Raw genomic sequence first — 17,495 nt, 5'->3', positions numbered from 1 at the left:
GAAAAAAACGGCATAATTTTTCACATGATTAAAAAAAAATTGCAAAATTTGACAATTTTTGTGTCCCGGACCCCCTTAATGTAATTACACATTTTGGAACTCACGTTTTGATTGACATTATTTGAGCCGTAAACGGATAATCTTGGGAAAGGGGGGGTGTAGGAACCTAAAATTTTAAATGGCGATTCGTCCAAATTTTAATTATCACCACTGGTAAAAAAAATTTTAAGACAATCATTTTAAAATCAAGTATTTTTTCAGGGCTCTACTACAGATACTTCTGAGAGATTGTACATGGCACCTATTTCTCGGAAAACCACCAGGGCTGCGCATGCGCTCTGTACCTGTGAAACGCACAAGTGTCGCCACACAGCACAATATGACGAAGGTAAGCATAAGCGTCATTTCCAAGAAACATCTTTTTACGAAGAACTTAATTATAGGTTCCATTGCGAAAATTTTAAAAGCGTTCTATATTTTACTTGCTCGTATTTCTCTGAGCCTACAAACATGATACTACTGTGCCCGACAGTGGTGCACACAGGAATTTTTCACGGGGAGGGTCCAAGATCGAAAGCCTCATTCTCATGTCATACCCCAATACGCCGTCAAACATATTGTTACGAGTCCAGCTACTTCAAAAAATTCTTTAAATGGCGACACAGTTCTTGAGAAGACACAGGAGATTTATTTACAACTACGTACAAGAAATCTCGTTAGAAACTGCTAAATTAACCATAGCAATCTGGTGGGGCCATCTTTCTTTCGAACCAAGACGATGGGAGAGGCCCAAGGACTGGACGAGGGTTCGATGACGTCATTCTCCTGCATCTTTTTCAGGAGAGTCTGAATCTCTTCCTTCGTGGCGAACGGTAGTCGTCTTGGATGCTGTTTAATAGGGGGGTGTTCTCCAGTGTAGATCCTATGCTGCGTTAAATTCGTACGGCCGGCATCATCCGATGTAGATGAAAACAGATGCTTGAAGTCGTCCACCAATTGTTCCGCAGCAGTTCTTTGATCTTTCGATAATGGCGCACTCCCAATTAACTTCGATGTCAAGGACTCAGAAGACACAGTCTCGGGGGAATTGATTCTTCTAATGATGCAGTTTACTTGAGTACAAGTTGCCAACACTTCATCTTTACGGATATTCCTTGGCCTTTCACTCATGTTGACGACTCTCACAGAAACTACATCCTTAGAAAGGTTCACAAACATAGATGCTACCAGCACTCCTTTTGGGTTATTGCTTAGGTTATTAGGGTATTCGATGAGACCAACTAGAAAACTATTGCTTTCTTCAAGGGAGCCAGATATTAATGATTCTGTTCTAGAGGGTATGGTGAAGTCCTTTTGTGCTATTATTTGATTAGTGGATTTTACGTCATTTTCTGCGTTGAAGATGGCTATGTCTTCTCTCATCGAGTGCAGCTCATTAGTCTTGAAGTCAAGGGTGAAGTCATATTTCTTTGAAAAGTCCAATGCGGGAATGAAGGAGTCCGTGATATCAGCAACGAATGCCGTATGAGGTAAGTGGCATTCCCAAACATTATTTCCAAGTTCACTTTACCTTCAATCTCGATTTTGTCACCGATCATAGTCTGGAGACTTACGCGTGGCGATGTCCACAACAGTTTCAATCCAAATTCACGAGCCACATCTGTCCTAATGATGGTCACATTGGCTCCAGTGTCGACAATCAGTTCGCAGGAATTCCCACTTACATGTGCGTAAATGAAAAGTCCATTACTGCCACTACTAGAAAATCTGCAGAGCTCTGGTGGTGGTGATTTATTTCCCTCCGTAGCTTGGCGAGCCGAACAATTCCTTCGCAGATGCCCTTCACTACCGCATTTCCAACAGTTATGCTCTTGTGGCTTTTAAGCATTAATGCTGTTCAGATGTCTTGCCAAGTCACCAAGTTTTCTCTCAAGTTCAGCAAAACGGAACGACCTGGAATCAGACTCATCAGCTTCCAGAGCCCGGATTGGATGGCGATCCACACGGGTTGCTTCTTGGGCGGCCAGACCTCGTATTTCATGGCACACTACGGCGGACTTAAGATCTTTAATGTCCGCCATCCGGAGAGCTTTCTGGATTTCAGGATCTCGAACCCTGTCGATGTAGTAGTTGAGTGCCAAGTTGTCTCGAACATCTGCAGGACAGTCGCAAAAAGCAAGATGAGACAGTCTCTCGACGTCCGCCGCTAGCTCTTGCAGGGTTTCCCCGGTTTTCTGGAAACGGGACTTCAACACCATTGCAGATATGAGGGCGGCGAAATCCAGGCGCTGGCTGTCCGGAAGGGTCTGAAGAATGTCCGCTGCGTCACCTTTCAGGGATGCTGCAAGATGGCAGCCCTTGGTAACCAAGTCCCAGGCATTTGCTTCGGAAACTATCAGAAGCTGGGTCTTGTACACTTGCCATGAAGACTTGCCGTCAAATGTGGCGAGCTTAATTGAAGGTCATGTAGCTGAATGCACAAAGTCAGCAGAACCGCTTCCAGACGTCGGCAATTTCCTCTCTAGGTCTAATTTTCTCAACGGTGGCAATACGGTTTCTTACGGAATCGAATCTTACGTCAAATTTTACTTCGATTTTGTTTTCCACAGCGATAAATCGGCCTTCAACAGCCTCAAATTTTTCTTCAATAGCATCAACTCGATGCTCTATGTCATAAAATTTATTTTCCATCACAGTCTTTATCGAAATAAGGTCGTTTTTAATTTCTTCTTGGTTAGAAGCTAACTCATTTTTCACAGCACCGTTAAATCACTTTTCAATTGTTCTTGATTTGCCGTAAAACTTTCAGTCAAGTCACTTTTCACAGCATTAATTGCTTCCAATAATTTCTTCATTGCCCGAGTTATCACCATAAACTCAGGATCAAATGCAAATAGTCTTTATGAGAAAAAAAGGCCAAGGTCACAGTTATTCCAAGAAAGTCCTGAAGAAGCCCCACGTTGGTCGCCAATTTGCTACGAGTTCAGCCACTTCAAGAAATTTTTTAAATGACGACAAAGTTCTTGAGAAAATACGGGAGATTTATTTACAACTATGTACAAGAAATATCGTTAGCAACTGCTAAATTAACCATAGCAATTAGGCAAATATCAATTAACTCCGTAAACTCAACGGTCACACACGTATTTACATCAAAATACGCGAAAACACAGCGTAAAGGCTAATACACACAGAGCTAAATATATGCTCTCCAGCGCACGGCTGATACGATTCACAAGCAAAACTAACGCTCCCATTCAAATACCACACGGCTTTTTATACTGCTTTGGAAAGTTTGACAAAATTCTACAACTTTCTAATAGTTTCTTTTTATTCCATTCACAAATCTTATCATTCAGAAATAGGGGAACCGTATACTTCAGTCGAAGGTTAGGGGATTGTATGTACATTACAAGAAGCTATTTACAGGTTACGTTACTTAGATATTGGATGAAAAAAAAAATGGAATAAACGCCTAATTTAGCCAGATTACAACAAATTAATCACAAAAATAATTACTATTTACAGATTTTGTAACATTATTGATTAGATTTTATCGATTCTTGAGTGCGAAAAACAGTAAAAAACAAACTATGGAATAAATAATTAGCATATTTAATGAAGTAGTACCTGGACGACCGAGCCTCGCTCGGCTTTAAAAGAATTATTTTTTTGTCAACTCGTGTTTTTTTAAGTTTCAATACTTTTCCAAATATACTTGAAAAGCTTCACGTTAACGAAATATTAAGCACTCGACCTTTTTATAACACTAAAGTACCAATCAAAGAAGATTCTGAATGCAATAAAATCAACAAACTTTAAACTATCTGTTACATTTGATTTCACTATACAATTTTCTTGTCTGTAATAAAATATTTTGACCTTGAAGCCAGTTTTGCTATGGTGAAATCGTTTTTTAACCGAATACTTCCTTTCATACTATGAAGCGTTTCACGATTTTATCCCAATCTAGATTTTCTTTTTGAATAAGTACTTTTAGTGTAGTTGGTCACTTTACGCCAGAAAATGCTACATACAGCATGATATCCATCAAAACTGATGATCCACAAACCATTCCAACAAATGATAACAATTGTCTTAACAAAACATAAACAGTCTCAAGACTTACGTTTCTCCGAAATGAAATTTAGATGCGCGATTTAAAAAAAAATATGTTAAACTATTTGAAGTGTAAAAAGAAAATAAATAAATAAAATAGGACGGTCAAGCAATAGTTTCACTTAAAAAAGAAAAAAGTCTTACATCGACTTACAATGCCTTTGAATTTGTTTTCAGCGAAGTGTGTTTGAAATTAGCCAAAGTGGCCAATATCAGCCAAGCCTGGCAAATTTTTATTGTTGTGGTTGCAAATCGTCTGCCTGATGCGTCAATTCACAGTTTACTTCAAGGCTTAACTTAATTAGACTTTATATTTAAAAAAATGTTTTTTGTGAAAAATCGCGTTTTTACAGAAAAAACACTGATGTAGATGAACTTAGTATGCAAAACTACAATTAAATCCAAAATTTCATCCAAATCGTTAGAGCCGTTTTCGAGATATGAAATATATACATACCCACAAGAATTGCTCATTTAAAGATATAAGATGTTTAAATAAATTATCAGAAAGCAACAATATGTACGCATTAACTTTTCTTGAAATTAAAAAATGAATTCAGCAAAGCAAATTCATCGTTGCAGAAGCACCATATGATTAAAGAAGTTCATAGCATCTCATTTAATGTAATCTGTAACTACAAAACTAAAAACATGGGTTTTACAGTGTATTATTTATACACACCATTTTGCTTCCTATAGGCGATTCGTAATAGGAAATGTGCACAATATTTTTAAAAATCTTTTAACATGAGGATTTTATTTTTTCACCTATTAGAACTGAAATTATTGTTAGTTTTGTTTGAAATATTTTTTTGTGCAAAAGAAAGTGTTTTTTTTAGAGGTATAGAACTTTAAATTGGCAACACTGTTTGATGTGTGTGTCATTTTGATAACTGTCACTTGTTTTGTGTTCAGTTCGGTTTCCCATTTCATCATGAATAGACAACAAGGCGGTGCAACATGCCACACAGCGCGTGTCACTATTGATTTATTGAAAGAAACGTTCGGCGAACGAATAATTTCGCTTGATGGACCGTGAATGGCCTGCAAGATCATGCGATTTAACTACTCTGGACTTTGTTGTGGGGCTGTGTGAAGTCTCAGGTCTACACCGATAAGCCACAGACGATTGAAGTCTTGGACAAGAGCATTCGCCACATATCACTCACATACGGCCCCCATTTCTGCAAAAAGTGATAAAAAATTGGACTTCCCGATTAGACGTTCTCCAAGATATTCGAAGTGGCCATATACCATAAATCACATTTAAATAAAAATGGCAAAGAATCATCTTTAGAATAAAGCCAAATTCATGGCGATTTATATCATTTAACGGTGTTTTATTTGAAACTAAAGTTCTATACCTCGAAAGAAAAACACCCTTTACATAGAATCGTAATCAATCGGGGGAAAATAAGCAAGACCAATGGGATGGGTCCGGACCCCCTGGACCCCTCCCTTGTGTGCGCCACTAGCTGCCCAAACATCCGATACTACATAACTACTGACATCAAAATAGTCAGTCCCCAGACCTAAAACTACTATATAGATTTATATCGAGCAGTGGTGCCCAACCTTTTTCTCTCCGATGGCCAACCTTCATATTGAAATGATTTTCGCTTGTCAGAACACATGCAAAATTTCAATGTACAGTGAAACCTGTGTAAGTTGACCACTTGCGGTGCAGTACTTTGGTGGTCAACTTATACAGGTGGTCAACTTATAAAGGGGGTAATGATTTTTTTTTTTTTTTTTTTGTCATTTCTTGCACCATGTATTCATTTTTTGACTAATTGACACTTACTCTTTTCATTCAACTCACTTTCATTGTTTAACATTATTTTGAAACAAAAATTTAAAATATTATTCAAATATTTTTAGAGGTTATTTTTTCAGAATGACGTATAATGTGTCATGTAAATTTAAAATTTCAGTAAATTGATTTTTAAAAAAATCATTGTTTATAAAAAGTTATTTGATATTAATGGTTCTTAAAAATTCATAGCTAATCAAAAATAACAAATTTTTCGCTTTTTTTTTTTTTTTTCTCATATATATTTAATACATTTACAATCATGATGATCTACTTTTCAACAAAATAATTCCTTATTGAAGTTTGTCGCTCTTATTAGATACTAGTTTTGGAAATTCCAATAGCTAATTTTCTCTGGCTTTCTCCCTTTTCAATTAATTTTAATATTTAATACTTTTTATCAATCTCAAGTTCAACTAACGTTCTTTTTGAAGCCACAAAACTATAACACAAAGAGCAACAAGCTGGACTCTCATAGTTCTAAAAGGCAGTTGAAAATGAATACATCGTATCTCTTAATCCCTTGCACCAGAAATCCTGCAATGCAAGTAACTTTTACTCTAGCACAATTCCAATGTTGCCACAAAATATTGCAACTGGAAAAAATACTTTGTACTTTTCTACTGACAAATGTTTTCATTGAACAGAGAGTACAAAAGGTAATCTCAAATAGAACAACAAAAGAAAAACAAGTTTGGAGAATAAAAGGGTTCTTAGTAGTTTTCCAATGTGGTTAAACTTACAAGGGAGGTTTAGTTATGCTGCTGTTTTATGGTAAAATGCTGTCTGGCTTAAAAAATATTCTTGGAAAGCTTTGAAAAAATAATAATAAAATAAAATAATTTGCTAAATTAAGTTTTAAAAAATAAACCTAGTGGTCAACTTACAAAGGGTTTTTTGCAATACTCTAAACCAAATTTGGGGTACATTAGTGGTCAAGATAGGCAGGTGGTCAAGATAGAAAGGTGGTCAAGTTACAGAGGTTTTCCTTCATTATACAAGATAGGACTAATTCCGTTCCTGACAAAAGCGGTCAACATAGACAGGTGATCAACTTACAAAGGTGGTCAACTTTACAGGTTTTACTGTATTTAAAAAATTTCGAAAAACATGGAAAAGGAAGAAAAATTAAAAACCGATAATTGTTTTTGCCTTTACTATGCTTCTTTCATTGAATGCATCTGCTTTTCAGAAAACCAATTTCTGAATATTTGACTACAAATTTGTAATATTGTCATTACTAGTACTTTTCGATTTATAACATTAAACAAAACGACGGGCCACATGAATCAGCTTCGCAGGCTGGATGTGGCCCGTAGGTCATAAGGCAGAGCACCACTGATATAGAGGCTTTATTCAGACCAAAGCTAAACTATAGAGTGGTTCAGAAGTGAGTATACCATTCACCCTTTATTTTCAACATTATGTTAGTTATTATATCATATATAACTAACATAGCGTAGTATCTCCAGGGCAACTACCAGAATATGTGGTTTAACCGGCTATGTGGTGCCCTGAAGACAGCTCTGATTATTTAAATCCATACCAGAAGCCGAACAATCGCTAGTCAAGCCCGCCCAGAGATTGATTCCCTTGGAGGACTTTGTGACTACAACATATTTATCATGCCCCAGTCCCGTATGTTAGCTATGGTTGAATGTTTGTTGTATACAGTTCCCTTGAAGTCTTAAGATCCATAAACATCGGTATGAACGCCATCCATGTCGTAACACAGCTGAGCTCTGCGATATGTTCTCGCAGGTGCTTGGCGTGGATGCTCTGGAGGGACGAGGGTGACGGCGTGTTCCACGACTGCTCGTAATTCCTGCGTTGTGTGATATCGAGCACTTCTTACTTGTTGCTTCATGAAACCTCAGACAAAATTGTGTGGTGTCGTCAGATTGAACTTCTTGGGGATAAAGTAAAGAAAACTGGTGCAGATGCTAAATATCAGGGTGCAGAATTCAGCAGCGTTACAGAGGGTTATGACTTTAAAAAAAAATCGCCTGTAATAAACGTAGTAATAAGGTGGGTGCGGTAACTAAATCCATGCAGACCAATAAGGTCACCTCCCTCCCCCTTCTTTTTTTATATGTAAGGTAGCAAAAATTGGCTAGATCGTGATTTTATTGTCATCAGAAAGCCTAACTGACGATAAAACATTATCAACAAGTAAAAGTGCAGCAAACTTTACAACAAAAGTCTTGTCGAAATTGCCTGATCTTATTTTACAGTAAACTTTGTTTCTTCATGGTTCATATATCGTGAACGCGTAATGTCGTTACATTTAGATTGCTTAAAATTGCTGAATCTTTCAGATGATGTCGAAATGGAGAAGAGCCGAGTGCCGTCATTGCCCCAAATCGTCCCGAAATCCAAACTGGATCAGCTATCCAGGATACCAATTAACCGCTCCAAGAGCTGGGACCGCCTGGACGATAGTCCACAAAAGAATTCCGCCTTTGTAACCTGCGAAGGAAAAGTGATCGGTGTCCCCACGTCCAAGAGCCTCCCCTCCCTGTCGAACCCGTTCCCCAGAAGGGTTCCGGCAGCCCTTCTGGCGGCCATCAACGATCGTCTGGGGTCGGACATCCACCCCGAAGACACCATCGTGGTGGAGATGTCAGCAGAGAACGTCGGCCCGAAGATGAGGCACGCCTTCACGGTGCAGGAAATCCGGGAAATCGTGTCCAAGTTCGAGGAACAGGCTGGCAGGAAGGTCAAGCCCATCCCTCTAGAGACGGTTCTGGACCCCGAGGAGGATGAAGAGGGGCCTATCACGTTCGAGATTCGACACGGCAAAGAGAAAAACGTCTTCAGGCTGCCAGCAGGCAAGCTGAAGGACAACAAAAAATGGCAAGTTACATTTACCATAGGAAAAGGGCAAAAGGACGTGTGATCGCTACTTGCCAAGTAGATTGTAGTTCGTATCTCGTAAGTTTTAGCGGACTAGGGATCTGGTGGAAATCTGTTTTTAAGATTTTACCATTGTAAAATATTTATGGAGATTTTTTAAATGTTATACGGGCATCAAACTTTTAGCTGGCTGCGTATATAAGAAATTACCAATTTTTCTTTTTTTCTTTTAATTAATTTTAATCAATCATTTAAAGAACGGTGTATTTTATCATTAAAATAAAATAAAATATTTATTTCATTCATAAGAATTTCAAAAATTGATTTGCCATTTCACTAAAATACTAGCAGTACCCGCACAGCGATGCCCGCGCTAAAAATTTAATGGAAGTCCGTTGAATAAAAATCATTGACACCTCCTCCCCCTCTGATGTGAAATGATCATTTTTCTTTGTATAAAATGCGTACACACCTTTTCAAAAAAAAAAAAAAAAAAAAAACTATTAAAGTTTCTTTTGAATTTAAAACTTTTCGTCAAATCATTACATTAGATTTGCAATTGCTTTAAAACTCTATTTAGCGAGTGAAGCGGTTTTTACTGATATTTAAAATATTTCGCCAAATAAACAAAAAAAGACATCAAATAAAATCTTTCAAATGTAAAAATAGTTCCGCAACTCTATTGTTTATCACCAAACTCGCTCATCAAAAACTGTCATAATCCATCCGTCTAACGAAAAAAAAAACATCCAGTGGAACATTCAAAAATCATCGTCAGAAAAGAAGAACAAACTGTCGTACATTTCACTCGGATAAAAACAAATCAAAAGTTTCTTTTCTTTCAAAACAAATCGCTAAAACAATGAATACATTTACCGTTGTTTTAAAACAATAATCCTAGACTGAACTGCTCAGCGCCTAACGCGCCAAGTGACCACGCTACCGGAACCCAGCCCTTTTGCGAGTGAAGCGGATGTTTTTTCTTTGGAAACAAAAACTGTTTCCCCAAACAAACAAAAAAGTATAAAATCACATTCACATTAGCTTTCAAATCTTTATATATTAAGAGCTGCGTTGCTCCTCTTTGCCCGGTCTACCTTGAGAATAAAAATTGTGTCAAGCGACATATATTCAACAATCAGGCTTAAACAAAAGAAAAAAAAAACACCATGCCAAATTACCCTTCCAAACAATGACGACAGATATTAAAATACTTTTGAGAAATTAAAATGCGAAAGATGGGTTTTAAAAGCGTAACCCTGGAACCACGAAATAGAATAAGTTTAAGAAATAAACTGCAAAATAAGGAAAGAAGCAATGGATTCAAAAAGCGTAACCGTGGAAACGCGAAAATAAAATGCTTGAAAACCTGAATCAAAACGACATTTTTCGAATTTGATTTAAAAACGCTTGTAGCTTTTTTTCCTTTGAAGATAGAAACTAAGTTTTCCGACCATAGGTCGTGAAAGATCAGGAGTAAAAAAATGTCGCTTTTTCCAATGGTGTCAAAAAGAAAACTCTGGGACAGTTTCTTCACTTTTTAATGCTAGATTTAATAAAGAAAGTTGTGCCTAAATTTCAGCTAAGCCTAAAAGAGTTCAAGTTACAAACACAAATTACTCCCGCCGTAATTAAGTTAGAGCATTGAAACAAATTGTTTAGAACGCGGAAAATTTTACCCTTTTCAACGATATATAATATTAATATGTGAAAGTAATTTTTCACTCCCATATTCGGGAATTTATGTGAAATTTGGGCCTAAATTTGAATAAAAAAAAGAACTATTTATCGGATTTTTTCGAATTGTTGTCAGTGTCACTCAGTAAGAAAGCACCTTTCATATAGTGAAGGAATATTTCAAATAGGTGCAGTGGTTCCGGAGATTACCTCGAACATATAAACACACAAAAATCCGCCCTCTCTCTTTATAATATTAGTAAAGATTCCCAAGAAATTCAAAATATCGTACCTCGCAATTTTCTTTTTTTGACAAGTACATACGTTCAAAACTGTTTCAAAAAAAAATATTCCAGAACTAGAAAAAATATCGAGAGAAAGACAAAAATTCTGTAGACGTGCAAAAACTTGTATATTGCTAAAATAAACTCTAAATATTTATGTACGATGCATCTTTAACTTTATTTTTATCCACCTACTTTCAATTTTTAGAACGACATAGTATGAAAAATTTAAGTATTTAAACACTGTTAATTGAACCTCTGAAGTTTTTTTGAATTTGTTAAACTTACTTGTATATATTTTTGCATAAACCCTTATATCTTACGTTAAAAATATTCCCATGACATAAAAAAAATTCTATAATTTATGAGTCCCAGACAATTAAACACGAAAATTTGACTGTTATAGTTAATTTCTCCACTAAAAATAATTTTTTTACTTAATGCTTTTCTGCAAAACTTCATAAGCATTATCAAGATATTTAGATAAATAGATGAAAAATAATTTGTAGGTTTGTGAAATACAACCTGCCGCTAAACTCGTTATTTAAGATATAAAGCTATTTTGAAAAGTAATTAGAATTTTTTAATTGATGAAAATAACTGCGAAATTCAATTGTGTAGTATTTAGACATTCAAACTACTGTAGATTAGTTGGTCCCAATGATAAAATTATCCAAGACAGACTTAAAAAATACTTGATTCAGGTGATTGTCATATAGTACTGAAAACTATTGAATATTCAAAGGTATTTTCAGTACAATATAAGACTGGAGCATCGTCATACAGAATACCAGCTTCAATTTGTTCTGTAGTCTTTACTGAAAAAAAAAGAAAAGAAAACTATGATTTAAATCAAAATTTTGATCACAGCTTTTTTTTTTAATTCTTTTTTTTTATCATTTGAAGAAAACTGTAAACAATATTTTCAACATACAACTTGTTTAAAAAGTACCTAAAAAGAAACAAAATTTCTGACTTGAAACATATTTTCTGCTAGAGTCCTTTCACATTAACCAATTAGAAGATAACTAAGAAACGTGAACTAGTCAGGTTTCCTTAACGTTACGGGTAAAAATTCAATTTGTGCTAGTTTATAGGGCTTAACAAATAAATAAATAAATAAATAAATAAATTTGATTTCATATCTTGTTGTTCTATGAGTTTTCTACCTTGCATTTAATTTACTATTTCTTAAAATCGGAACAGCATGTAAAGTAACGTTTTAAATGACATAACAAACCTAAATTTTTGCATTTTTTTAATTATTATTATTTTTTATTTTTAAATGCAATGAACATACAACTTTACTTATAATAAATAGTATTCGTTTCTAAAATCGAATGGTTAGATTTTGATAAATTATAACAAATTTAATGTTGGATGATTAAACTGAGTTTATTAATCGCTTTTGGTCTAAGATTGATAGTAAAAAAATAATATTATTATTGCACAAAGTTTTTTTTTTAATCGATCGATTAACAATATCGATTTGATGCGTTTACTATTTTATTTAGCATTTAATTTCGATTTAACAAGAAACTGACTGTTTACCCATGACTATTTAAACCAGTCTTATGGATTAAATTTGAATAATTTATAACTTTTCGAAACTACTAAATTCACAAAAAATGCAGAACTCAACTACCTCTGATTTAAATTAAAATATATTCTGTACTCCTAACCACATTTACATTCATATCGCATTTATTCCAAGTATACACTATGTACTAGGGTGGTTCAAAAATACATCTAGAAAAAAAGTTCCAAGTAGATAACAGGAGAGCCCTCAATATTTTTAGACTTGTGAACAGTAATATACTGAAAGAATTTTAGCTTCATATTTCAACTGAAAGAGGGTGCTCAACCCCCTCCCCCCAAACTTCATAAGTATGGGGAGGGGGGTTCAAAAAATACATTGAACAGAAAAAACAATGCTACATATTATAATATACACTAGTAGGCATATACATTGCAATAAAATAATTATTTACAAAAAAAAAAAAAAAACAGTTGGGGAAATTAAATGTTTCTAAATTTGTGACATTTTCTATGCTACGGCTAATGTTAAATTAAGGGGTCTTAAAACTTGAATAAGAAGCTAAAACTTTTATAGCATAATACTATTAGTAAGTCTAAACGAGCTGATGTGTGCATCATATGACTTCCTTTTACTCCAATTTAATGTCATTTCCCCATTATTGGCAATTTTAATGTGATTCAATTGTTTACTCTATAAATTTCACCAACAGTGGCCAAATTGAAACAAAATTTAAAATAAAAAAAATTTAAAAAAAATCGCCAAATTTGTCGCCAAGTTGGCGACAAAAGACTGGCAATATATCGCCAAGTGTCTGACAAATTATAACACCACTTGAGTTTACATGGAAATTAACAATGATTTCCCCCCAAAAAGGGCCGAAGACCCCCTTAGGAACATCCGAATGCAACCAGAAGGGAAGGTGCACAACTAGGCCCCACTAGGAGTCTACGTACCAAATTTCAACTTTCTAGGACATACCGTTTTTGAGTTATGCGAGATACATACACACATATGCATATACATACGTACATACGGACGTCACGAGAAAATTCGATGTAATTAACTCGGGGATCGTCAAAATGGATATTTCGGGTGTCTGTACGTTTCTAGGCACATATCCACGGGTGGTCGGGTTGAAAAAAAAACTCAACATTCATTTGGGGGTGAGCAAAATGGAAATTAAGGCCGATTTTCGGGTGAATTTTTTTCGCGAATACAATACTTCCTTTTTATGTAAAAGGAAGTAAAAATAGAGGTTATCCTGGACTGTAACTGAAAAAAAGTTTTTTTGAATCACCCTACTGTGTACTGGAGTAAGTGTACATGGAATGTGTTTGAGTGCGAATGCTCCGTTACGGGTCATATAGAACTTTTTGTTTCATGAAAAAATGCAGCATGCATTTTTTTCTTATTATTTAAAAAAATAATAGCTTCTGAAACTCAAAAAGAGATGACAAAATATTCCCTAATGTAATGGGAAAACATAAAAGACAAAATATCAGCTTGGATAATTTTATAATTTAGCCATCAAGCTTCAGTAAATATTCGATAGCCCATTTGGTGTCCAGTAAATAAACGATAGTACTTTGCTAATTTCAAATTATTAGAATTAAATCGAAATAAGATTACAGCTTAGCAGACATAATATTCAGGGTCGACGCTAAGGGGAGGGGGGGTGCTACACCCACCCAGTTTTTCAGAAGTGAAGCTGCCAGAAGTGGGGGCGCCCCTTTTAGCGATGCAACAAACGAAGAAAAAGGGAAACTCTTCGTTGTTTTAAAAAATTAAAATAGTAAATATAAATGAATAGTTCAGGCAGTGAGAAGCAAAGTGATGCAAGTGGAAAAATTAAAAAATTGGAGATAACCAGTACACATGGTAGGTGAACCCCTCCTCTATCTTGGGGCAAGATACAGTACTAGTAGCCCTGGTATGTTCCAGTATACAGCTTGATTTAGAAAAAAATTTCAATGAAAGCCTACCTATATGAGCTAATCTTTAAACGCATTTTACTCAAAACTTGAAAATATACGTACAAAGAAGTAATATGGTGTTCATATTATTTTTAAACAGATTTGTCCTACCTTCAGCGATGAAATTTAGGGCCTAAAAACTTGACACTTAATGCAGCGGTGCCCCCCCCCCCTAAGAGCACGGGTGCAACCCCCTAAATATTGCAAAGACCTCTCCCAAAAAGCAAGAGTCCCCCTCCTCGAAAAAAGAGAAAGATACCCGTCAAAACAACCCCCCCCCCCTGAAAATTTCAATGGCGCCTCTCCCCCCCAGGTAGGCACCCGCTGCTTAATACAAAATTATCGGGACACGAAATCTTAACCAAAGCCGCGGAGATTCAAGGCGGATCCCTTGTCAGTTTGGTCACAGGGTCTCCCACTCCTCCTCTCATAAAACGTCAAATTTATACTACTCCTATGCTTGGCCGAGCTTCTTCAAGATACGGGACCCTTTGTTTCCGACTAGGCAGACATGACCTCTCGTCGGCCCTGACTCAACTAATAATTACGGACCTAACAGCCACTATTACCTTAATACCTAACATCACCGAGTAATAGTCTTATTGCACGGTGCTACCATATGCAACTTTTTCCAGTAAACTCCATGTATTTCTAAGGGAGGAAATTGCTCGCTCGGTATCGCCCACAATTGCATGCAGTTGCACCTAGTTGCATGTTTTATTCAATGAGAATTCTCCAGACTGCACGACGTCAATGATCTCAGCTATGTATGCTCAATGTTCCCCCAATACTTGTGGTAAACCTGCGAGTGGGCGGAGAAAGTTGCAGGAAGTTGCTGCAACTGAAGTTGCACCGTGTAGTAAGATTATGATATAACCACATGGGCTCATCGGATATTTACTGCTATAGTCTCACACTGCCTGTGCATGTCCCACCACCTATCGTGCCAACTTATAATGTGATATTCCACCAATGCATATTTCATTGAGCATCTAAGTTCTGTGTGCCAGCCACTGCCTGTGTCTATGTCAATAGGTTCCTGCATTACTGCCTGTGGCCAGTCGGTCGTTACGTCCTGTCCATGGGCCAAGACAGTTCTTTCCCAACGGACGGCATTCAATGGGAAGAGATTCGACTGAGTAACAAAGCCGTGCTTATGCTGCCTCCGAATTTCTGGACATGAATTTCGGTAGATAAGATCCGACATAGCTATTTTCCGAAATTGTACATATTTTAATATTTTCATGAAGACTTGCTACTGTGTGCAAAATGTGAATCGTTTTGTTGGATTTATGTGGCTAATTTTCAATAAAAATAATGTTGTGTAAAAGATTGTTGCTTATTGATTGAAACAAGTTGAAAAAGCGCTTTAATATTTTACAGTATAGTCATTCTTTCCACCATACCAGTTTGTAAGTCGGTTTGATAGTTGTCAGTTGGAATTTGTTTGAGTTTACCTGTCTTTTTTCCCAAACGTTTTACAAGATGTTGTATATCACGTTTTTGTTACGTTATATGAAACAGCTTGTATAGTTTATATAGTTCACATCATGAACAGGGGACACAACGTCGTTTGATTTTTTTCTTCTTTTTAATTTATGTCATTCTCATTTTTTCAGACTTCGATTTAGAAAAAGAAAAATCCAGGGTCCGACTCTTCTCCTGAATCCACTTAAGGTAGTTTAAAATTGAGGTTTTAGGACACTTCATCAGTTAAAAAAAAATAAGGGAGTGTGTATCCGAACTCACTTCCTCCTCCCTAAGTTACCCTAAGATAGCCTGAAATAACGTTTTTAAAGCTTCAAATTCACAAAATTTTCGGAAGAGAATCCCCACACCCCTAACCCTGAACAGGGACGCACTGGGGAGAAAATTCGCACCTGGTATATTTCTTTAAAAAATCATCCCCGCGGGAAGGGGGCTGTACCGAAGAACTGTAAAGTCATCGTTCCTCCACACGATTTCTTTTTAAACTTATTTACTGAGACTGGGCGGTTTGCGAGATCAAAAACTTCAGTGAGTGTAATTCACGGCCTCTTAAGTTTTTTTTTTTTTAAACGCACCTTAAACAGAGAGAGGGGGAATTCAGTTTTTGGTTTAAAAGAGAGGCATTACTGGATCAAATATTAGCAACATTAACCTTGGTTAGTTTAATACTTGCGCTCAGATATATTGGGACCAGAAATTTGTTATCTTAAAATGCATTTTAGACGATGTTTGAAAATGTTTGGAGTAAAAGAACTTTGAAAGCCCGTCTCTTTTTCCAAACTTAAACTTTAAAAGGGCATTTATTATATCCGATTATGCTAGGGAGATGCGAGGGAGATCTGGGAGCCCTTCCACGGAAATTTTTATGATATAAAAATGCAATTTTTGACGATTTTTGGCGATGTTAAGACGAGGAGAGATTTGAGGGTCCATCATAGGAAGATTTTAGAGCTTGTAGTCTAAAAAACGAATTTTAAACTGTCTTTGGTAATGTAAGGCGGATTTGGGGACTTGGTCAGTTTTTGAAATTGAAACTAAATCGCAATTACAAATTACATCAAATTATGCTAGGGAGGGGCACTCTTCAGGAATTTTTTCGAAGTTGTAGCTCTAAACACGCAGTTCTAGACGATCCTTGGTGATGTTAAAAGAAGAAAGACTAGGGGGCCCACACCTGGAAATTTTCTGAATGGAAATCATAAAAACGCCAAAAAGAACAAACAATTTTTCTAAACTGAAGCCCTAAAAATGTAATTTTAGTCGATTTTCATAGATGCTAGGAGCAGGCCCTTTCCCTCTGAATTTTTTCTTAATTCAAACCCTCAAAACGAAATTTAAGCCGGTCTTTCATGACATTGACGAAAAACATTTCACCTTCACTGGAAATTTTTCAAAGTTAACTTTTAAAACGCAGTTTTTAGGCGATCTCTGGTAACGTTAGTGAGAGGATAGGTTCAGGATCCCTGCTTCGGAGATTTTCCGGAATCCGAATTCGAGAAAAGCAATTACAGATAATATTCGAAGATGTTATATCAGGTGGCTCGGGGACTCTACCGTAGAATTTTTTTATTTTTATAAACTAAAGCTCTAAAAACAAAATTTCAGACGAACTTTGGTGGAGGTCCGGAGGACCTCCAGAAATTTTTCAAATCGAAATCTTCAAAACAAAATTTTTGACGATCTTTAATGATGGAGAAGGGGCGTTTCTCGGGGGTTTGGGCGCAGAGCACATATTGGGCACAATG

At 36.2% G+C, this 17,495-nt stretch overlaps 1 protein-coding gene across 1 annotated transcript; it reads left to right on the top strand.

Annotated features, from left to right (window-relative positions):
- Positions 1–266: 266 nt before the first annotated feature.
- Positions 267–15,577, top strand: LOC129229822 (uncharacterized). The gene is made up of 3 exons (XM_054864196.1): positions 267–388; positions 8,251–8,788; positions 15,298–15,577. The coding sequence occupies exons 1-3, from the start codon at positions 295–297 to the stop codon at positions 15,443–15,445; spliced, it is 780 nt and encodes a 259-aa protein (XP_054720171.1). The 5' UTR covers positions 267–294; the 3' UTR covers positions 15,446–15,577.
- Positions 15,578–17,495: the final 1,918 nt, after the last annotated feature.

This window comes from Uloborus diversus, chromosome 9, assembly GCF_026930045.1.
Source record: "Uloborus diversus isolate 005 chromosome 9, Udiv.v.3.1, whole genome shotgun sequence".
Taxonomy (NCBI): Eukaryota; Metazoa; Arthropoda; class Arachnida; order Araneae; family Uloboridae; genus Uloborus; species Uloborus diversus.
This window is presented reverse-complemented; position numbering and strand designations above follow the sequence as displayed.

What these genes read in the sequence shown, in the direction of transcription:
- LOC129229822 (XM_054864196.1), top strand. Translation starts at nt 295, where the DNA reads ATGGCACCTATTTCTCGGAAAACCACCAGGGCTGCGCATGCGCTCTGT. An exon ending in CACAGCACAATATGACGAAG is followed by an intron (nt 389 to 8,250) that starts GTAAGCATAAGC and finishes TGAATCTTTCAG; the next exon opens with ATGATGTCGAAATGGAGAAG. An exon ending in CTGAAGGACAACAAAAAATG is followed by an intron (nt 8,789 to 15,297) that starts GCAAGTTACATT and finishes CTATGTCAATAG; the next exon opens with GTTCCTGCATTACTGCCTGT.